This window comes from Strix aluco, chromosome 4 (genome assembly GCF_031877795.1).
Source record: "Strix aluco isolate bStrAlu1 chromosome 4, bStrAlu1.hap1, whole genome shotgun sequence".
NCBI lineage: Eukaryota > Metazoa > Chordata > Aves > Strigiformes > Strigidae > Strix > Strix aluco.
In genome coordinates, this window is record NC_133934.1 from 14160593 (window position 1) to 14181680 (window position 21088).

A 21088-nucleotide genomic window follows, 5' to 3' on the forward strand; every position below is an offset into this window, starting at 1 on the left:
TCACATCACTCATGTTAATCAGCCAGCATTCTGTATTATCTTCTGCAAGGAAGCATTTTTATTAAATGAAATGACTACTACATCTAGATCAAAACTCTGGGCATTAACAATCCTAAAAGACACTTTTCTTTTACTGACATTTTAGAGCTGTGATTTCTGTAGCAGTCTCTGTGGTCTAGGCACAGGCGGGATACTGTCACAGATTGCCTCGTGAGCTGCAGTTTTTAGCCTGTGGTCCCTTTGAAAGGCTCCATGTAATGCTCCAAAGGAAAAATGAATGTAATATCAGTAGTCTTGAGCACCCAATATGGACACATTCCTGTCGACTTCTAGTGATTGGATTTTCCTGTGTCCTCATCTGCCTTTGAAAATGGCAAAGAAAGATTATAAGAACAAACTAATAGCAAACCCTCCTGATCCACTATTGTGCAGAGGCTCAGCCTGATAATATGAAGTGTAAGTACAGTTTGAGCCCCAAGCGACCATAACCATACTGGGAGACAGCAGAGCCTCATACTGTTTAGCAAGTTGTGGGAGACCTCTAGAGCCGTGTTGTGTATCTTCTGGTAATTAATTTTGGGAAAGTCAAGGGTTTGTGGGACAGGGTTCTGTCTAATTGTGAAGCATAAATTCAGCATAAGAGTTCAATATTAGATATTTATGAAAATAGTTCTTTTTTATAATTGCCCTCTTCTGTGTTAACTCTAGGTTATTAAAGATAATCTGTGGCTTGAAAAAGAGGTGGGATGTCTGGGAATGACAGGTATGTAACTGTTTTCTCTCTCTTTTCAGTGCTGTAGGGGCTGGAACTGGGCCCTGGTGGCCCACTGTCATCAGTGGGACTCTTGGTGCTGGGCCACAGGGGAGTGTTTGCTCAGAAGTTAGGAATGAGGGTGCTCTAGGCTCCCTAAACAGCTCATCTAGAATGGAGCCCCTGTGAGAAGATATCAGTTCGTACCCTGATCTGAATAATTTTCAGGAGGAGCCTTTTTTCCTCATTAAACATGACATAGGGGAGCACCCTCTGATGCTCAGCATTCCCAGTGTTGTAAAAAACCTGTATTACTTCAAGCTGATCAAGACCTTGTTCCTTTTCAGAAGCTAATTTAACCTCTCTGCATTTACTGACACTGTTGCAATACCTACTCCTGAAGCTGTTTTCAAAAACCTCTGCAGTTACAGTAGCTAATATACTTTGTCCTGGGCCAAGAAAGACTCCTAGACATAGAGGGTCTGGAAGTGTTGCTGGGATGCTAATACTGTTTACAGTAGGTATAAAGTATACTTGTCACTAGTCTCATACACTGAGCATTTCCAGTGATAGTTGCCTAATCTGATTGAAATAGGGTACACCAATATTTAGAGAAGTCTCTTACAGCTTGGAGGAGCTGCATCTGAAGGCTGACTGTCAAAGACTCTTTGTGTACATTTGAACAAATCACTTAGTTTCTCTGAGTCTCTGGTCTTTATTTTCTTTATATGTTTATAATAAATAGTGTGCTACCTCACCCAAGCGTAGTGGAGATGAAAGGTAACCTGAAAGATTACGACATCCTCTTACAGCACATTAACAGGAGCAATGCAATGTCTGAAATAGACCCCCCCTGTGGCTGCTGTTCCCCAAGAGATGATTTCATGACATGCATTTGCCAAGAAATTACACACTCTGAAAAGTCATCTAGTGAGATGCCTCTAATTTCTTTGTCCCATGCCATGCCTAATCCACAAATTAATTTATTAATTTAAATATGAAAGCAAATAATTCAGATTTGCTGAGCTTCCTTATTTTGTTCCTATATTTATTCAGTGTCATCCTTGCTGCTCACATCATGCTTTCTGATGGGTTGCAAATTATTAATGTGCAGTCCACTGAGAGAGGAAATGCATGCAGTTTTGTAGTTCAGAAGAACCTTCTGACACTAAAGCAAAATGGGCAATTGGAGTGTTTTGACATGCAGTGTCTTTTTATTAGTGGTTGAAAATAGTGTGGCCAGCAGGACTAGGGAAGTGATGGTATGTTTGAACTTGACACTGGTGAGACCACACCTTGAATACTGTGTTCAGTTTTGGACCCATCACTACAAAAGAGACATTGAGGTGCTGGAGCATGTCCAAAGAAGAGCAGTGAACCTGGTGAATAGGCTAGAGAACAAGTCTTACGAGGAGTGGCTGAGGGAACTGGGGTTGTTTAGCCTGGAGAAAAGAAGGCTCAGGGGAGGCTTTATTGCTCTCTACAGCTACCTGAAAGGAGGCAAGTGTCAGTCTCTTTTCCCAAGGAACAAGTGATAGGACAAGAGGAAATGGCCTCAAGCTGTGCCAGGGGAGGTTTAAAATAGATATTAGGGAAAATTTCTTCACCGAAAGGGTTATCAAGCACTGGAACAGGCTGCCCAGGGAAGTGGTTGAATCACCATCCCTGGAGGTACTTAAAAGACGTATAGATGCGGCACTTAGGGACGTGGTTTAGTGGACTTGGAAGTGTTAGGTTTATGGTTGGACTTGATCTTAAGGGTCTTTTCCCACCTAGATGATTCTATGTAACTGCTGTTTTGTTAGTAGGTAAATACGTGTGTTAAATGAGGGGCTGCTGCAAGCACTGAATTGTATGCTTGATTTTATAACTAAGAATTGTTCCGTTCTAATAAGCATGAATTTTTAACATATTTGAAGCTAAGTTTTTAGTGGTTTGCTTAATCAGGGTACTAGACTCTTATTTCTTACTGAAGGAAATTCTCAAGGAAAGCAGCGAGATCAGAACTTCTGCATAAAACCTTTGTCATTGAAAATGGCAGTGTGCTGAAGTAAAACGGTTTGTGGCAGCACACTGATCTCAGGGCTTCTGTTGTAAGCTTTTTCGAGTTGTTTCTGGATAAGATGAGAAAAAACAATCCCAGAATAGCCCTGTGATTGGGAAACACAATGGATTTTTGAGAGTTATGTTCAAGTCTGCTCTGACTTACTCAAAACAGGCCAGGAAAGTAGATTCATTTTGTCTTGTTGATGCCCATAGTTTCTTTGACTTTGTAACAAGAAAAGCTAATGGCAACATTCAAAACTGAAATACAGTAAATTACTACCTTTGCTGTTCATTGTTGTGTGTAATTGAAAGGACTTCAAATTGGATCTTGTATCCTGGCTGGTTTTCAGGACAGGGAATAATTCAGAACAACAGCAAAAAAAATATAGTAAGCAACTATATTTAACTCTTTTCTTCCCCACTGAAATAAAGCACGATTATTCAGAGCTTTTCTGATAAATTCTGGGGTAAAGCAAATCAGACTGCAGATATGAGACTTGAAATATGCAGCCCTTGAGAGCTAAAAATCAGAATGACTGTCTTAGTTGAATTGCTTTTTTTCCTCTCAGTGTCAGGTAATTTTAAATTCTGAACTTGACATTTCACAGACTTGTCAGAATCTTCACTTCCCTACTATAATTTGGCAGGTTAGGCTGTGTTGTAAAGGTACAGGTGCCTTAAGGACATAGTGGAGTCTTTGCTGCAAACCTCTTGTAAGACTATTTTAATTTTGTATCATCCTATTTAATTGCCCTGGGCAAGAATAACCTTCACCTTAACTTCTATCAAGAACAAGTAAGGCACTATAGTGTTACACCTACCCTTCTAATGGTGGTCCATCTGTGCCACTACCATGTTCAGGACTCAGTCCATTTAGTCCAGTGGTAAAGGCTCATGCTTTAGCACTGGAGGACCCTGTTGTTACACAAAACCAGTTTCTTAGCAAAGGACAGTATGCTGACCGCAAAGATAGGACAGTTTCTTTTCTTAGATACCCATCCTTCCACCCCCCACCGGTATGAACACAGACCCACTGTTGCCACAGTCTCGACATGGTAGGTGCATTTTGTGCCAGGTTGGATCCTCTCTCCATTTGCACACCCTGAGCAGCAAGTGAATGGAGAGAGAGCTGGGAGTGGGGAGCTCTCCTTCTTAAGTGTATTACGTGTGTCTTGAGTGTGGCTGCTGGAGGTCCAAAAGAGCAAAAGATCACCACCCAAGCAGTAGTGCACAAAGCTGAGGAGTGGCAAATGACTGCCTGGGGAGAACAGCAAAGAAAATTGAACAGCATTAAATAGCAGAGACTGTTCTGATCAACTGTGCATTTGTCATTTCATGTTGTTGTGGCACTGCACATGTGTGGGACTGAGTGAATGCTACAGTAACATGAATGGTAAAATGTTACACCAGTCTTCCAGGTGTTTCAGCTATATTGATATTTATTTTCACATTTTTGTTTTGTAATTCATACAAAGTAGACCTAGCAACACTGGTAATTAGCTAGGAATATGCAGTTTAAGATAGGGTTCTGGCATATCTGTTTATATTGGGTTTATGGCGGATTAAATCACAGGAAAACATTTTAGTAATGTTCTAATTAAAAATGAGATAAAATATTTAACACTTTGATAATAAATTGTAAAAATGTGGAATATTTAATTAAGGAAAACTAAACAAAATTTCATCTTAAAGATGGTGATCTTGTCTCACATCTCAAAGTGAAATTACTGCCTTTCTTTGATGAACTGTTTCACTTGGCATTTTTGGAGATGTTTGCAGGAAAGCCCCAGATTAAGCCTCAAGCTCTACTGGTTTGCTCGCTGGGAAATGTTTTGGCCTGAGGGGCTGTACTCTGGGGGTGCCTGGTGGCAGCCTGGCAAGCCCAGCAGAGAGGGGATTGTTTGGGCTGTGTGTAAACCTGAAAATGTTCCCCTGCTTTGCAAAGTTTCCCTTTCAAAAAGGAGTGGGAATAGTTTCCATTTAGAAACTAGTGGAAGTGGAGACTCTGCAGCTCTTATAATGGCTCTTCTGAAAACAGCCAGAAAAATGGCAGAGATTGAAGCTGTAAGAAGAAAATAGAGTGGAAGGAACGCAGAGACCGGAGTGTTACTGTCAGAATTGGGATGGACCTCTGAAGGGGCACTGATAACGGTGCACTCGCACTTCTGAGCAACAGAAAGAAATCCAAAAGAAAGCTCAATGCTTGTTAGTGAAAGGCCTCAGAAGTCAAGTATTAGTATTTTCCAACCGCAGATGAATCTGTTAAAACAATTTCAGAACAGAAATCTAGAATAGACGTGAAAACCACAGAATGTGTTGTGCCCGTACCATCCTTTCTCAGATAGTCAGTGTCCAGCTTTTCAAGCAGTCATTAGCCATCTACAATCCAGCTAGGACCTTCTCTGAAAAGAGACAGCAGGAGAATTGATAAATACAATTATGTTGTCTTGATGTTAAGATTATGCAGCAAGTTATGTGGCAAAGAGTTGTGTTCTTGCAGGTCAACTGCATTGAGCTGTATAATGTTCTAGTGACAAATATATGTGCATCAGGAAAAAGTTATTTGACTGACAGTCAATACTACAAAAAATAATGGGATAGAAAAGTGCTGCTTTACTGGAAAGGGAAACCAGGGTATTATAAAACAGCCTATATTGTTAAAAATTAATGGGAAGGATGAGAAAAAATATGGAGGAAGGCAGTGACATGTGTTGGTGTATGGACATGTATCACACTGATTGAATCTATTTAGAGCAAAACTTTCCACTGAGTGCTGGGAAGATACAAGTGAATTTGCAGAAATATACTTGTAATCATCATCAGTGTTGAGGCTGCTTAACATAATGTCAAGAACCTGCAAAATCCCCAACCTCCAATTACTGGTGATGGAGCAGCCAAATAACATGCTTGGAGACTGCTGCTGGGAACTGGCACATTATCTTCAGGATTGTAAGTGATAACAAAGCACAACTTGAAAATAGACTCATCTGTGTAATTAGTAATCCGGAGATTTATTCAGAGTCAAAGAACATGATCAGTTAATTAAATTGGTTACTGTGAACTTGATACTCTCCAGAGGGGAGTATCAGGATTTGCTGTCACATGAAAAGTGCAGTTGGATGTGCTGATGGAGATGTCATGCTGCATAGGGCACAAGAACAAAAGATGTTTTATGAAGCAATTACCCCCTTCTTGTTGACTGACCTCCCTCATCCAAAATTCAGAAGGAAATGATCTGCTAAATAAGAAGCACTTTCAAGGCAGTAGTTGTTCAACCCAGCCCACACATTTTGCCATTTTGACTTCTGACTCTTACGAAGCCCTACAAAGAAGCTCCATGTCTTCAATCAGTGTTTCTGTTTACTGTAAAGGAAGGTGCACCTCCTGCAGTCTAGCAAGAAAAGAAAAAGGAGAATTGGTGCTCTACCTCCATAGGAGTGGGATGGCAATTGCATTAATATGTGAGAAACATAACAAATATAAAATGAATCTTTTTCAGTGTTTGGATATATCTATACCAGACTGCAAAGAGGCTTGATTCAGTTGTCAGAACATAGGTTTAGAGCCATTGGAGGTGGGATATAGTATGATACTTGGATCTGCTGGGGAGTGCAATGGCCAGGTGGGCTCAGAGTGGTAACTAGTAGGTCTGTACTGCAACTTACAATTCAGCACCGGTGTCATCCTGAGCGATTTGGGCTGTTGCTTAGTCTTGAAACAGAAGTATGCCATGCATGACTGCGCTGAAAAAATTCCAACACCAGAGATAAGCGGACATTTGGTATTGTAATTATACATATTACTGTTCTCACCAAGTTTACCTTGTTATTTTTACAGTCCCTAAATTAGTCTGAGTCTGTTGCATTGTTTAACAGTGGTTTAAGTATTTAAGTAAAACTTAAGAGAAGTGAATTAAAACTGATTGTAAAATATAAACAACTAGCTTTTCCTGGCCCATATATCCACAGTTTTGTCCAATATAAACCAGTATAAAAAAGGCATGCTATTCTGGCTTGGGAAGACAGTGAAGCTCCCCAAGGTGCACTTGCCTGTCTGGGTTCTGTAAGCAACAGGACTGCATCCCACTCATTGTTAATAGAAATCTTTTCAATGATTCCTGTGCATCAATGCTTCAAGGCCCTTTATAGGCCTTTCTTTTACAGGCCCAATTCTGAATGCTCTGTGCGTGTCTTTTTTATTTACAGCTAACAGTATTTCTCTATATTCTTCCAACAAAGCAGTGTCTTTTCAAAAAAATGCTCCTCTCGTATTAATGAGATTTTAGTATCTTCAGCTTTTCATATTAACATATAAGAGGTTTTTTTTAAATGAAAACTATAGAAAAATGTCATTTGCCCAAAATCTTTGCTTTTCAATGAGTTTTTGTTCATATGAATATATATTGCTAATGATTAAAATATGGGATTTAAAAATAAGTAATAAATGAGAACTATTATGCAAAGAATGAAAAAGAGTATCTTCTTTAACGTAGCCAACTATCATTTTGAAATTTTCATGACTTTTTCTCTTCACTCAGCAGCTTTAGATTTTGGCAATTTAGTATATTAAATTATTGATTTTTAGTATAAGCTCCCTTTTTTAATGTCATAGGTGCTTTTACTTTAGTAGATAAGTGATATGATTTCAAAACTGTTCTTATAATTTTGTTTGATATCATGGACTAACCTTTCATAAAAATATAAGAGTATAAGATAGCATTTCTATTGCTAATCACTAAATTGAGGAGCATTTGATTTGATGGCACTCCAGCTGAAATGTAACCGAGACCCTTACTCAACTGGGAAGTATTTTTGTTCTGAATATGTATTGACATGGTTAATGGTTAGTTGGCAAACTGTATCTTTGAAGCAGAACACCCTTAGTGATGAGGCCACTCATGTTGTAGAGTGCTTCAATTATTTATGCTTTGCTGAAAATTTCTTTGCACCGAAAATATTAACAGTTGATTTAAGGCTGAAACCTTTTAATTCATGCATTAGACGCTTTACATTTAGGTGGCAAAAAGTTTTCTGTGGGGCATATGTGAGTTCCCTAGGTAGGAAACAGTTTTGTTCTAACTCCTGCTAGGTTTTGTGGGGCAGATCCCATCTCTGTTTCCTGTCTGGCCTCATGTCTCTGTTACCTGTATTGATTTTAAGTGCTTTGAGGGAGAGCGTGCTGGTCGCTGCATGCACACAGAGCACCAGGTACCACGAGCCCCATCCTTGGCTGGAATCTGCGGCAAGTGGCCGCAGCACAGGAGCCAGCTTTAGCTCTAATGAAGAGTGTTGCCTTGGTTTTCAGCAATGCCCCTACCTCTGGTCATTCAAGCAAGTGAAGCCCCTCACCAGCTCTTGACTTCTGCAGCCTCGGATGATCAGTGGAGCCACTCACTGTTTGCTTTGATACCCTCATGGACAAAGAAGATTTTGTTCAAACGAGAGTCTTCTGTTAACCACCAGCTGGTCAGTAAAAGATGGTTTTCCACTTTTAATATTTGTAAGGATTGTACCAATTATATCAAAAGTGAACGTTGCTGGGAATTTACTATCCAATTAGTATATTTCTAATTCTGTCTCAGGTAATTATGTTCACTTGAGATGGCTTCAGCAACACCAACTAGTTGTGAGACTTCCAAGGAGTTATTGTGACAGATACAGCTATATGATTGCTGATTCTGGATCTGCATAGTCTGATGAACTTTGTGCATAGTTTTGTTAGGGAATTCTGATAACCAAAAGATGAATGTATCAATTAAGATACTAGTAATTACTTGTGGGAATAAGTAGTTCATACACATTTGGAATAGAAAAAAAGATTAACTGTTGGGATAACAAAGCTTTTAGATTTGAAGGTGATGAATACCTCTAAATTTTTTTTCTCATTTCATTATTTACATAATTTAACTTGTGCTGCAGTTTGTGAATTATATTTTCATACACTGTGTAGACTTTTCCCTTTTCTCCACAGCCTGAAGATGTGTCCAATATGTCAATGTCTTCTGGATTTGGAATAACCCTTCAGAAATGTGGTGTGGTAAGTTTTCTTACATTTGTCTTGTTAATTTGGTAGGAAGTTTGTACCCAAGTAGGAAGTTTGTCCTTTAAAAAGTGGGAGCAGAATTGTGCCTGTGCCGAGTATTTGGGAGAATGTCCATTTTGATGTTAAGATGGTCTCACCCTCTGTAAGAGGCATAGTTTTGCAGTTGTTGTTTCAAAACTGAAGTCAGTGGAATCTTCTCTAACTTCAGGGGATTTTGGATTGTGGTCAAAATAAATACCTTGGTGTGATTTTGTAGAACTATAAATGGGCAAAGCCCAGTGAACTCTAGAAATCAGCCACAAGCCTGGGCAGAGATAGAGTCAAACTTCTTTAGAGAATGCGATGAGCCTTCTGAGCTACATTCCTGGCAAAACCATGGGTGCCCTACTGTGTCAAGTATGGACTCCTTTCAAAGGATGGGGCACTGAGCCTCCTGATGCCTGTTGTGTCTGTGGGCGTTCTGTCACACAGCCATAGAAGAGCCAGTGTGTCATAGTCTGCATATTCAGTGGGACTCAGCTACAGCATAGTATTTAATGAAAAAAAGGTTTCATTTGACTCATGCAAAATGCTTCTGAGGAGCAAACCCCTCCCTACTCTAAGGAAATTTTAAACCTTCCATTTTATTTTTACTTTATGTGGCATAGGTTGATAGATTTACCTAGACTGTTATTTTTCCTTTCCTTTTTTTTTTTTTTTTTTTACACTGGATGAAGCAAGACTTAATTTTTATAATTGGAGGCAGTTCAGCTTACCTGTCCCTTGGAGAGAGAAAGTGCATCCAACTGTAAGACAAATCTGAATCCAGCCACTGTAATGCTGCATGAGGGTAAAGAGTTCAGTAACTAGTACAGAGCAGGTGACATTATAACTTGCACTGGATAATTTGCATAGGGAAGAATGAATATGCATCATATCTCGTGGCACTAATTACCTATAATGTTGTTATTGAAATGGGAGCATATCACGATTAATGAGGCTGAATAGTGAGCTTTTCAGACATAAGAAGCAGAATCACAGAACCTTCTGCTTTTCTGGCTGTAGGTTCCCAATTTTTATATCAGAGCCTCTCAGAAACAAGAGTTTAAGAGAGTTACATGGGTTTTTTTCTGCTATTCATAGGACAGCCTCACATAGACTCATTAAAAATTGTGAAATCCTTCTGTACAAGGTCAAAGTTAATCAGTTGTAGGTGCCAGGATTATCAGAAAATAATTTTGCAGTGCTATTAATTGTAAATTACCAAATACTATGCAATTGTATGTGATTGTCTTCCACCTCCAAGTGCAGTTCATTTTACTTTCCTTTGCTTACCTTGTCATCTACTTCAATCCTAATTCGTCTGAACAGATGCTTTCCTGCTAAGAGGCAGACTGGCCATATGGTGGTCTTTAGCTGTTTTAAATGGAAAACAAGTGAATTTTGCACATTTTCCTCCTCCTACCATGAGTGGCTCCTCAGAGCATGGAGATGACATATGTTTACTACTTTGAGTCAGGATTTTTACAATACCTTAGCTCAGAAATATGTTTAAATGTTTAATATGTTTAATGTTTAATGTTTAAATTTTACCTGTGCTTACAGCACCCACGCCCTTCCTTCTTTCCAGAAATGTGCTCCTTTAAGACCTTCATTCCATAGTACGACATGAACTTTTCTGTAATAGTACTTCGTAATGACAATAATCTTTAGCAGAGCTGTAGTAAATCTTTAAATTTGACTGTTTGGCTTTTAACACATTTACCTGTCTCGTTTCTCAGTCGCCTAAGCATTCTCGCATTGCAGATCATCTATGATTCTATGATCCTCCTTTACTGTTTCTAGTTGTTCTTATGCCCAAAGATCCTCCATTCCATTCACTTCCATGGCAATTCCATCCTCCTCTCTTTTCTCCTAGTATGTCCTTGCTCTTGCTGTGGTTCTTTTCACTCCACTCTCCCAGGTACCTGAAGTGACATCACTTGCAGGGGGTAATGACACATATGGTGTGCTTCAGCAACAGAGGAAAAATGGAGTATGCACTTATGCATCATCAGTGGCTGCCATTGGGTTCAGTTCCTGTAGATGGTTGGCAGCATAATCGCCTCCTCCAAAAACAAGAGGAAACATCTTCAGGCAAATTAGAGGAGCAACTTAGAGGAGATATCCAGTGGCTACTGATCCCAATGGCAGTGGTGTATGGAGGAGGTTCTTTCTATGAGAGGTCAAACCTAAGAGCTTCCCTACTGCTTGATTCTCATCTGCTGCTTTCTCCAGTGCTGTCAGGAAAAGAATCCAAATTCTTTCAAATCCTTTTGAATTTAGCTTAAAACTGACTGCCAGTCAAAAAGAACAAATGCAAACCATGTATTTAATATTAATCAGAAATGCAAAAAATGTGACCTTTTGGCCACCTGTACTTTTCGCAGTACGGTTGGGATACCTCTGAAGGGTTGCTTTGTTTAGTCACTTAATTAAAAATTTTATTAAATGAAACAAAATTAAGAGAAAGTGCAAAATTAGTTTGAGAAAGAGAATGAACAGTGTGTGGGACTGTGCATTAAATCTCCTGTCTAGGGGAAGGAGAGGACTAATGTTGCCATATTTCTGCACCTGCCTGTGAATATGCACATGCTACTTTCTCTGCCTATTTTATTGTAGGAATTTATCAAAATTACTGTGTATATTCCCTCTCCCCAAATGTAAATGAATATATTTGTGCCTGCTTAGAAGCACAGGAAGAGACCTGAAATCCTCATTTTTTGCTTTGAGGAGCAAGGGAAAGGTATGGGAAAATGAACGAAGGAAAAAGGTTTTCTATTTCCCCAGCTCCCTCTTTTGCTGGTGCATACACTTGTCTGCACAAGCCCATCCACACTTACTGTGGAGCATAATACAGTATTAACAACTCATGCAGTTTGAACCTTGCGTCTTTCAAGGTGTGTTTTCTTGTTTTGGTGATTGTGTCAGGGTCTCTGCTCTGTGGCTTTGTATTTTCTTTATGTGGCTTTGAGGCTTTTTTTCCTGTTTCATTTTGTTTGTGCTTTTAAAAGAAAGTTTCTAGCCTTTGTGACTCCACAGGAAAGGTTGAAAGCCATGTTGACTGTGTCAGGCCAGTTCAGAAATGAGGAGAGAGAAACTCTGCCCCAAATGTATCACATTTTTAATACTTAGTGATTTTAAGTCTCATGAATGTTGGGGTGTAATTCATGATATGCAAACATATGAAATTGGTAATGCTTTCCTCACAAATATGATTAAGACTGTTGTTATACATGCTGACAATTATTTGCAGAATCTAGTACAATAAATAGTTGGCTTTTTTCCTTCACAAGCTTTGTTTAACACAATTGAGGTTGAACTTGCTGTAATGAGTTTGGAAAATTTGGTGTAGTATACCAAGGAGAATTATATAAACAGATTTATTCAAATGTACTTTAATTATTGTCACTTAAATAGAAAAATGCAAACCAAGCAATAATAATTTCAATAAACATTTTCATTTCCTTGATTCATAAGATATCCTAAAACTGTAATCTGTATCTATACTGAATTAGTATGAAATGCAGAGGTCAATGGTGCACAATGAAATCATAACTACATATGTCAAATCTTGTGGCTGCCATAAACTCTGGTGTGATTTCTAAAGTCTACCACAATTCATATTTTTAGAACTCATTTCTGTGGGGGCTGCTTTATTGTTTATATTTGCCTGTGTCCAGACACAGAGTAGACATTTCCTAAAAAGGAGGAAGAAAAAAGAGAAAAGCTCATCCTGAATCATACTACAGTCAGTTAAATAAGTGTTAATTGGTGTCATTATTAGAAACCTGATACACCATCATGGCCAGCATATCATAAATCCAATAAAGTTTTAGACAGTTCTGGTTTAATATGAGTTATAGGGGAAGGCAATTTGGAAGGTGAGAGGTCAGTAAGCAACTCTGTGCTCAAAGTAATTTAATTTAGAGGGTATAATTACCTAATAAGAGTTAATGGCCTAATGGAATAAGTAAATAAAATCACGTGAGTGTGTGTTGCTAGAGATTGATGATTAGCTTGTGTTTCACCACTAACTGGAAGCAGAGCCATGAACTCCAAGTCCACTGGTGGCTCCATCAGCCCTCCCATGGGAAGGGTGAATTGAGGCAGCCGACACCCTTCGGAGAATATGGTTGCTGTGAAAAAAGGGAAATAGAGACCAAAACTGCATGGAGAGAATGAATTTGCAGCAAGGGCAGCTTGCAAAAGAAACATCCTTGTTGTACAGAAGTTCAAAGAGTTTTCCAGACCTTGGTTATAAAGTTATGATCCAATTCTGCGTTGTATGAGGTATCAAGGGGATATTCAGATTCTTGTTTTCACTTCTGGCTCTGCATGAGCTGGGTTTCCTACATCGGCTTTCTGTCCCTTTGTGTCCAAGCAACAGCTTGACATACCAAAGATTAAAATCTCCTTTGGAGTTTGAGATCAGACTGAGTGTGGCGCCATTTGCAGGTATGCAAATATGCATCACTGCCTTCAGAAAATAAATTTACACATAAAATAAACTTTTATTGGTAATCAAGACTATGCATTTTGCTGTTAAGATTCACATATAGCCATTTTGCACCATTAATACTAATATTTCTGTTTTCAGGTGGATGTTGAACATGACCCTCAAACTGCATACATTACACTTCTGATTAATAACACCAACATGCTGCTCTCACCAAACATTACAGATCTTATGGTCCTGGACAATATCACTGGTCTACATGTTCAAAAAAACAGTGGTAATAAGACCACCGATGGCATACAGATTTACAGGAAAAGATTCTTGCAAGGTAACAAAATCTGTGGGGAAATACCCCTGATTACACCTGTGGAAGAGCATCAGTTCAAATCATGATATTTATTTATTTATTTTTGTGGAGTAATTTCTCCAATTATCAGTTAATACAGGTGAACAACTGTGGGAAAGGTTTTGTGCTGCAGTTTACAATTCTATTAACTCCCATTTTGACTCCCACCTTTGAACTGCTTCTGATCTCCCAGGCATAGAAGTAAGCCCCTGTAGTTCATTTTGGATAATTTTAAAAGCTGCTGCACAAGCCATTTTAATCGTGTCTGACGAGTCTTCCTTTAGCCAAGCGTGGCAGATTGGCTTGCTGCAGTATTGAGGTGCACTGGAATTGCAAAAGTCCGTGCAAGCAGGCAATAATGATTCATCAGAAATAAGGCAGCTCTTCTCAGTATCTGTTCTCCCCAAACTGAACAAATTATAAAATCAAAGCAAGTAATCCACTCTTGGAGTCAGTCTTTTCCTTTGGTAGCAGTTGGATCATTGCACATTCATAAAATTTAACCTTTCTTGATTTCTTCATCTCCTTTTCCCTAAGTCCAAGCACATAGAAAATTACCAGCTTGCTTTTGAGAGTCATGATATTTCTGTTGGAGCTTCAGAAGTGTTCAGTGATACCTGTTTATGGTTGAAATATCTAGGGTTATGATAATGTTTTATTAGTGAGAGATATCCAAATAGGAAAGGGAAATGAGTAGACCTGGGGCTGCTGTCTGATTGCAAATGGATAGTCAGACTCCATTTCTAATAACAGCAGTGTAAGTAGTGGTACTGATTACAGGACTGTTCTTTTTTGAAAGCGTCAGGGAATTGCTGGCTCTCAACAGAGGTTCCTAAGAAAGAATGATCCCTGAGAAAAAATGGAAAAATGATTTGCAGAGCTGATCTAGTAAACCAACTTGGAGCAGTTATCTAATTTATTTGTAATTACTGAATCAGGAATTGAAGATAGCTTTTCCAGCCTATATACGTTGCATGAATCAGCATGAAGAATACTGAAGTGGAGGAAAATCTGGCAGAACAGATTTCTGCATAGTTTAAGGTTTCGTCATTTTTATGTCAGTCTTGGACTGAGCCACTAGGGCTGGGCAGAAAGACTATGCCTACAAAGACCTATGTACTGTCAAGCTGCATGTTAGCCATAATAATTTTTCAGTGCTCCAATGCACTGTGGATCAAAATTCAGCTGAAATCTCAGTCAGATATGTCTTTGGTTTCATTAGGAAGAGAATCAACCAGTTACTGGTTATGATGTAGGCTGTCCACTTTATAAAATAAATTATTTTTAAATATGTCAAGTTTTAGTATCAGTCAAAACATGATGGTTTTCAGTAGCTTGAGGAATCATTTAGTCCAGTTTCCAGATCCTGAGCCAAATTTGCTTGAATTCTTAGGGGCAGCAGATACAAAGGATGTTGCTGGGCTCATGTGGCCAGGAACTGTTTATTCTGGATGTGGGGCATCTGCTGTGTCAGAAGGGAAAAGCTCCAGTGCTGTCCCCAAGACTTCCCCAGGAATTTGAGGAATTTTCCTGGGACAGAGCAAATCTGTCTATATCCCTCCTCTCTGGACTATGTTGGTAGGCTCTGGCTGCTTCCTCTGCTGAACTCCCTTGAAGTCAGTGTTGTGAGTTTTATTGCAGCTTGGTTCCTGTTATGGAAGCTCTCAAATAAACAAGCAACCACCAAAAATTAAAAATTTATTATTAACACAATTAACTAGCCCTTCACAAACTGCAGGTTTGAATGTCTGTGAGAGGAGACCAGAACAACTTCCAAGGGTTTAACAACAACCCAAAACACATAACAAAGAGCTCTGTAGAGTTTAATGACAACCCAAAACACAGAACAAAGCACCACTCCCTAGGGTTTAATGACAACCCAAAATGCTCTATCACTCACCTAACAAGTGAGGGCTCTCAACCTCGAGGACCTGCTCAGGGCAGTGTCTTGACCCAAGTCACCTCAAGGAGTTTCCTTAGGCCACATCCCATCCCAAACTACCCAGGCTGAATCTGATCTCAAGTCAATAGCGGCTCCCATTGGCCAAAGGCCCCAACTACCATGGAGCCCTGAGAACAAAGTCAACCAGTAGCTGCTACACTTCAGCAGCCAAGGAGCCCTGTTTTCATTGGGCAGGTGCACCTGTCACAGTTCCTAGGAGAGCATTTTTGCTGGTGAGGAAGCACAGTCTAAAAGGGAACCTAAAAAGCTCCTCAGATGTTTTCCTCATACCGAACTTGCTTTTCAGATTTTGCAAACATCTGTAACTGGAGCTGAGCTCAGCTGGGTGCTCAGTTCTTCAGAGATGCACACCCAGTCTTGTTGTGCAAAAAAAGATGTGCAACTGTACTGGGTTGTTTGCAAGTCGGTGTAGCTACTCTTGTGTTTAAGGAAATGCAGGCACGATTACTTAAAGACCACTGTTGCACTGACAGATGTACCTCACCTGCTTCATCTACACAATTGGGTTTTTTTCTCTTTTTTAACAGGTGGAGAACACTTTGCAATCAACTACTCCGCACTTCTTGATGCAAAAGAAATGTGGGATGGCAGGGTCTTGACACTGCCAGTGAAGCTAACTTTCAGGAGTTTATCACAGGTATTTCCTTTACAATTTTATTTTGCTTTTCACAATTTTTATAAAAAAAAGTCTCCAAGGTGGTTCTTATCTGCCTAAGCATTGAGGTCTACGTGTAATGAAATGAAGTTCTTAGGCTCTCTGAATCAGTTTACCATGAATTTATAATTACATGAGCTATTCTTCATAGCTTAGGAAGTCCTAGACCTCCTTAAATATGTGAAATATCTTTGTGTGTTGTCCTGTAGCTTTTCATTCTACATTTTATATTTCTCTCAAGTTTATCTGTGTATCCAGGAGGAAATAATGATGTTTCACATACTTAATATATGTATTCCTGTAGTCTGTGAGAGATTGAAAGTTTTACCATATTTTTATCAGAAAATAATTTCTTTTAACCAAAAAACCAAGTTGCAGCAAAGGAAAACCTCCTTGCTTATAAGGAAGACACTCTTTTAGTATGAGAGTTGTGAAGCTCTAAAAGAGATTTTTCAGAGAAGCTGAGGAATCCTCATCCTTACTGATAAATTTTGAGAACTCAGTTGCACCAGGCTTTGAGAAAACTGGTCTAACACTGGAGTTGTTAGACTGGGTTTCAGCAGGAGGCAGGACAAGTGTTTTTTTCCAAAGTAGAATTTTCCGATTCTTAAATATGGCTTGAAATTTTTTCTGTGGTTTTCATAATTGCATGTAATTAGAACCTGCAGATGTATTTTCGTTTCAGCCGTTTCTCTTTTGTTTAGAGGAAAAAATGTTTAATGTGCACAAGAGTGATACTAGATTGGTAGAGAGCAAGAATTCAAAAAACAGGGATGTATAGACGTACAGATGTATGCACTGATTGTGGCTCCTGTTCTGTGCATTTTCAGTCAACCCAGGTTTTATAGGCACAGAAAAACGTAATTCTGTGAGCACCACAATATGCCTCTGTGTCGTTAGAAGGGGAGTGTATTGCATAGAGCAGCTGCTTCTGTGTCTGTTAGTGTTACCCCTAAGTACAGTGCATTTTCCTATCAGATTTATTTCAGCTTCAAGCTTGTTGAGAAGTACAGCTTATCTTCGAAGGAGAGGCTTTTCTAGAGACTGGGCTGCTTACCAGTGGATTCTGCTTGTTTTTTTTAATACATGTAATATTTTTGTATCTCTCAGAATAAAACACATCTCATATCATTGACAGCATCATTCACCATAACTGAAGAAGAAAAGACCAAGGTAAATTCTATGATTTGGTATTAGGTTGACTCTCCTGCTTAAACTTATAGACAATCTAAATTAAATTCTAGGAGCTAAGGACGTACTTACATACTTGTATCTCATCACTCAGTTATTGGCTATTAATCATACACAAGTTCTGCCTTTTCAGATTTTAAGAGAAAGAAAAAAGGAGTCAAAATAGTCTTAAAGCAGCAATATTTAGTATGGAAAATCTACAAACTTCCATTATGTTCCTAGCCATGTTTCTCCATTTGAAGAATTGTCCAGGCACAGAGAACTGTGATGAAGGATATGCTCACCTGCTCCTGTTGACCATGAGAAAGGTTTTTGCCTTTCCAGAAGGGTAGAGCTGTTTTTCACCTATTGAGAAAAGGTTTCTGTATCGTGCTGATACACAAATCAGAAAATAGCTGTGTGGGGAGCCTGAGAAATAAAACTGCAGTAAGAGAGGCATCGTTTATGTTTGCCTTTTGTTTTTTAACTAGTCATCCTTCCAATATGACTTTCTGTTCTTGGCTTCTGAATTAACATGGTTTCTAAGAGGCCAAATAAACCTTCAAAATTACATTGATTGCAGCAAAGTGTTATTCTTCTAGATAATTTTTTATCAGAGAACTCCCCACTGCATCCATCACTTTCATTGCTAGAGTAATCTCTTCACCAAACTTGTTTTTCTCCCCTAACCCCTCATTACTTTGGCAGGCTGCTGTGTTGCAAGGAGTCTTTTTTTAAGGAGCAGTGGCTTGGCTGGGAAGAACACTGTGATTATTTGTGTTCAGACAGAAGAAAATAGCTTTTTCACCCCAGAACATTTTTGCTGTGGTTGTATCATTTGAAACCTGAAGTTCATGTGAATGGGGCTTGCCTGAAGAGGTCCTGAGGAACTAGACCTCCCATTCCTTCCATGGGCCTGTCCCATGAGTTCCTCTCCACCTTTAAAATCAGTCTATTTGGATATTGGGCACAGGGGCCTCTAGTTCCAGTATTCTCTTTTGCTGGGGATCTCTTGCCCCCTGAGCTTCTATTAGTGTAATAGATGTAAGTCAAGACTTGCCTTTCTCATAATTGAAGATCGTGCCCATTCTGTTAAAATGAAAGCCAGAATTAAACATGATATAAAGTAAAACTATACATGAGCTGGAGAACTCATTGTTCCTGGATAAAGATCTAGTAGGATTTAAAAGGACTGAACATTTGCATAGCTAAGAATTATGCTTGGGATTGTCATAAATGTATTTTTTGGAAACTCTTATTCTTAAAGGTGTAAGCCATGCAGTAGCTGACTGGGTTAGAAAAATAGCTTCATGAATGGTTTTCTGTAGAGTTCAGTGTGAATTGATCTGCAGCAGTTGGTGATGTCTAAGCTAAGACTGTAAGCTACATCATTGGTCTCAGTGCACTGTGAAAATTCCTGCAATCTATTACTATACTGATAGTATACCTTTATAGTGTGGGTTTTTTCCAACTTGAACTTGATAGTTAGACCTCAACAAGTTCTTGGGGACTATTCCATAGTTTGGGAAAATTGACTCAGCTGTGTTTGAACTTCCTAAATGAACAGGTTTTGTAATTAAAATGTGTGGTAAAGGTGTGTGGAGAATACTATTAATATTTCAGAAATAAAGCTTGAAAATTATGGAACACATCATGTTTCACATGCATAATATTTGCCTTTGGGCTGTGGCCAAGCATAAAGTGTTTCAGAATGAAATCAGTTTGTGCAAGGAAATTATGATCTGCTGAAAAAGGTGTGATGTATTGTATTTCATCCGTATCTTCAGCTGTCATGAATGCTCTCAACCTCAGATTTTATTTATTAAAATCTCAGATTTTATTTATTAAAATCTGTTCATTTATTTAAACCTGTTCATGGATGTGGTAAAGCAAACACATGTGTGACTAAGTGGATACTAAATGTTGACTTTAAGGATAGAAAAAAGAAGAATTAATTACATAGTCATGGCAGTGCTGTGCTAAGTTGATCCTGTCAGCTTTCTTGCTTGCACACTTTTGGTTTGCTTGCACACTTGGCTACTGTTCTAAAGTTTCACAAACCCTGTGGATTTTCTCTTCTGTACCTCTGGAAGAAAGTGCTTGGTTGTCTGTGACAAGGTAATTTTGTGGGTTATGAAAAAATAGGAATGTTGCTCATCTGAGTGTCCATGCCAGATGTCTTCCCACAGCGCTTCAGGGGCTGTGAGTACTGTGTGCCTCTGCCCTCGGCTGAGTGGTTTTGATGCTGAATGGGAAGCTGTAGTGAAAAAGACAAAAGGAAGTTCTCCCATCCAAGCACATTGCATGAGATGGATGATAATAATTACTTTGATCTGATTTTTACCAGACTTGCTTCCCTCAGCATCCTTCAAATCAGTAGCAGCGCAGCAGTTTTTGAAAGAAACTTGGGCCTGTAATGCCTCTTTATGCTATTGGAATGGCTTAAAAAGTTAGCTTAGGATATAGGGTTTGAGGCTCATTGGTGTGTCAGTGGTCTGAAGGTTGGCCTGCAGTGCCAGCACTGGTCCTACGCCGTGACTCATGCACCTGTCCCACACCATCTGCTGTGATGCTTTCAGATGCCATTAGGTACCTGCTGTGTCTTCCTGCTTCAGTTTACAGCTCCCCAGTGACATGGACAGTGTTTCCAGAACCCATACTTCTTTAAGTATAAAAACACAGACAATTCCCTGTCCATTTTTCTCCATCAGAGCTTAACCTCTGACAGAACTGCCTGACCTGATGCAGACTGACTGTCCTGCCATAGGTCTCGCCTTTTACTTTACTTAGAAAGCACAGGATCATTCCCTAGACAGTGCTTTTTCTCCATCCAGACTTAACCAGCTTCATTTCAGCTTCACTGAACCCATAGCATCACCAGATTCCTGCTTTCCCCAGAAGACTAGAGAGATCCCTAAATTTCACAGAGTGCTTGGAAATTAGACAAATGCAAGTGAATTCAGACAAAATGATGAAGTGGTTCCAAAGCAGCATTTTTTTTTCCTAAGTATTATCTACAGCATATCCTGTTCCTTGAAAGTGGTGGGACTTCAGGCAGAGCCTTGGTGTGGCAGAGCTCAAGGAAACTCTTCTGTGATCTCCGCCTTTAGCCACACAGTGCAAGCAGAGAAGCTGGGGACAGCAGACTGATTTAGAGTAATTGCATTTTTTCCAAGTCACGCACAGATGTTTGTTGGCTCAGCGACTGTTGAAGGGGTATGAGCTAAACCCTTTTGATCTGTGAAGGGAGTAAATGCTGGGTTAGGGAAGGGAATTACTTAATATTTGCATAATCATCTTTCAAATAAATTTAAAAATGAAGATACTTTGATGCGAAGTGATGCAGTTTTAACTGAGCTCATAGAAAGGAACTGAGGGGCAGTGCAGAGTCAGAGGAGAAGAGAGTTGGTACTGACGCTGATGTAGATGTGCTGGGTGTCCTTAGTGGTTGGCCATGGTACAGGGGAGCATGATGGAAGCAATTAGCCAGACTAGTCAGAAGCTACATCAAGAAAAAAACATTCAGGCAATTACTCATGGAACCGGGAAATTAATGAGTTGCTCCTCTTTTTCTTTTCTTTCTTGTTTCTGTTTAAAATTTAATGGTATTGAAAGGTATTAGAAAGAATTCATGGCTG

General features: G+C 39.3%; 1 protein-coding gene across 4 annotated transcripts in view; it reads left to right on the forward strand.

Annotated features, from left to right (window-relative positions):
• Positions 1–21088, forward strand: part of EVC2 (EvC ciliary complex subunit 2) — an 81479-nt gene that overhangs the window by 1785 nt on the left and 58606 nt on the right. For 3 of the 4 annotated variants that reach the window (XR_012623026.1, XM_074822110.1, XM_074822109.1), the window contains exons 1-6: positions 219–763; positions 8102–8262; positions 8768–8833; positions 13458–13644; positions 16153–16262; positions 17391–17453. Coding sequence is in view for 3 of the 4 variants with exons in the window: in XM_074822110.1 (XP_074678211.1) it covers positions 757–763; positions 8102–8262; positions 8768–8833; positions 13458–13644; positions 16153–16262; positions 17391–17453 (594 nt within the window). In the remaining variant the exon portion in view is untranslated. Of the gene's footprint in view, positions 1–218; positions 764–8101; positions 8263–8767; positions 8834–13457; positions 13645–16152; positions 16263–17390; positions 17454–21088 lie in introns of those variants that run through there. The other variant, XM_074822108.1, reaches the window with a different exon arrangement.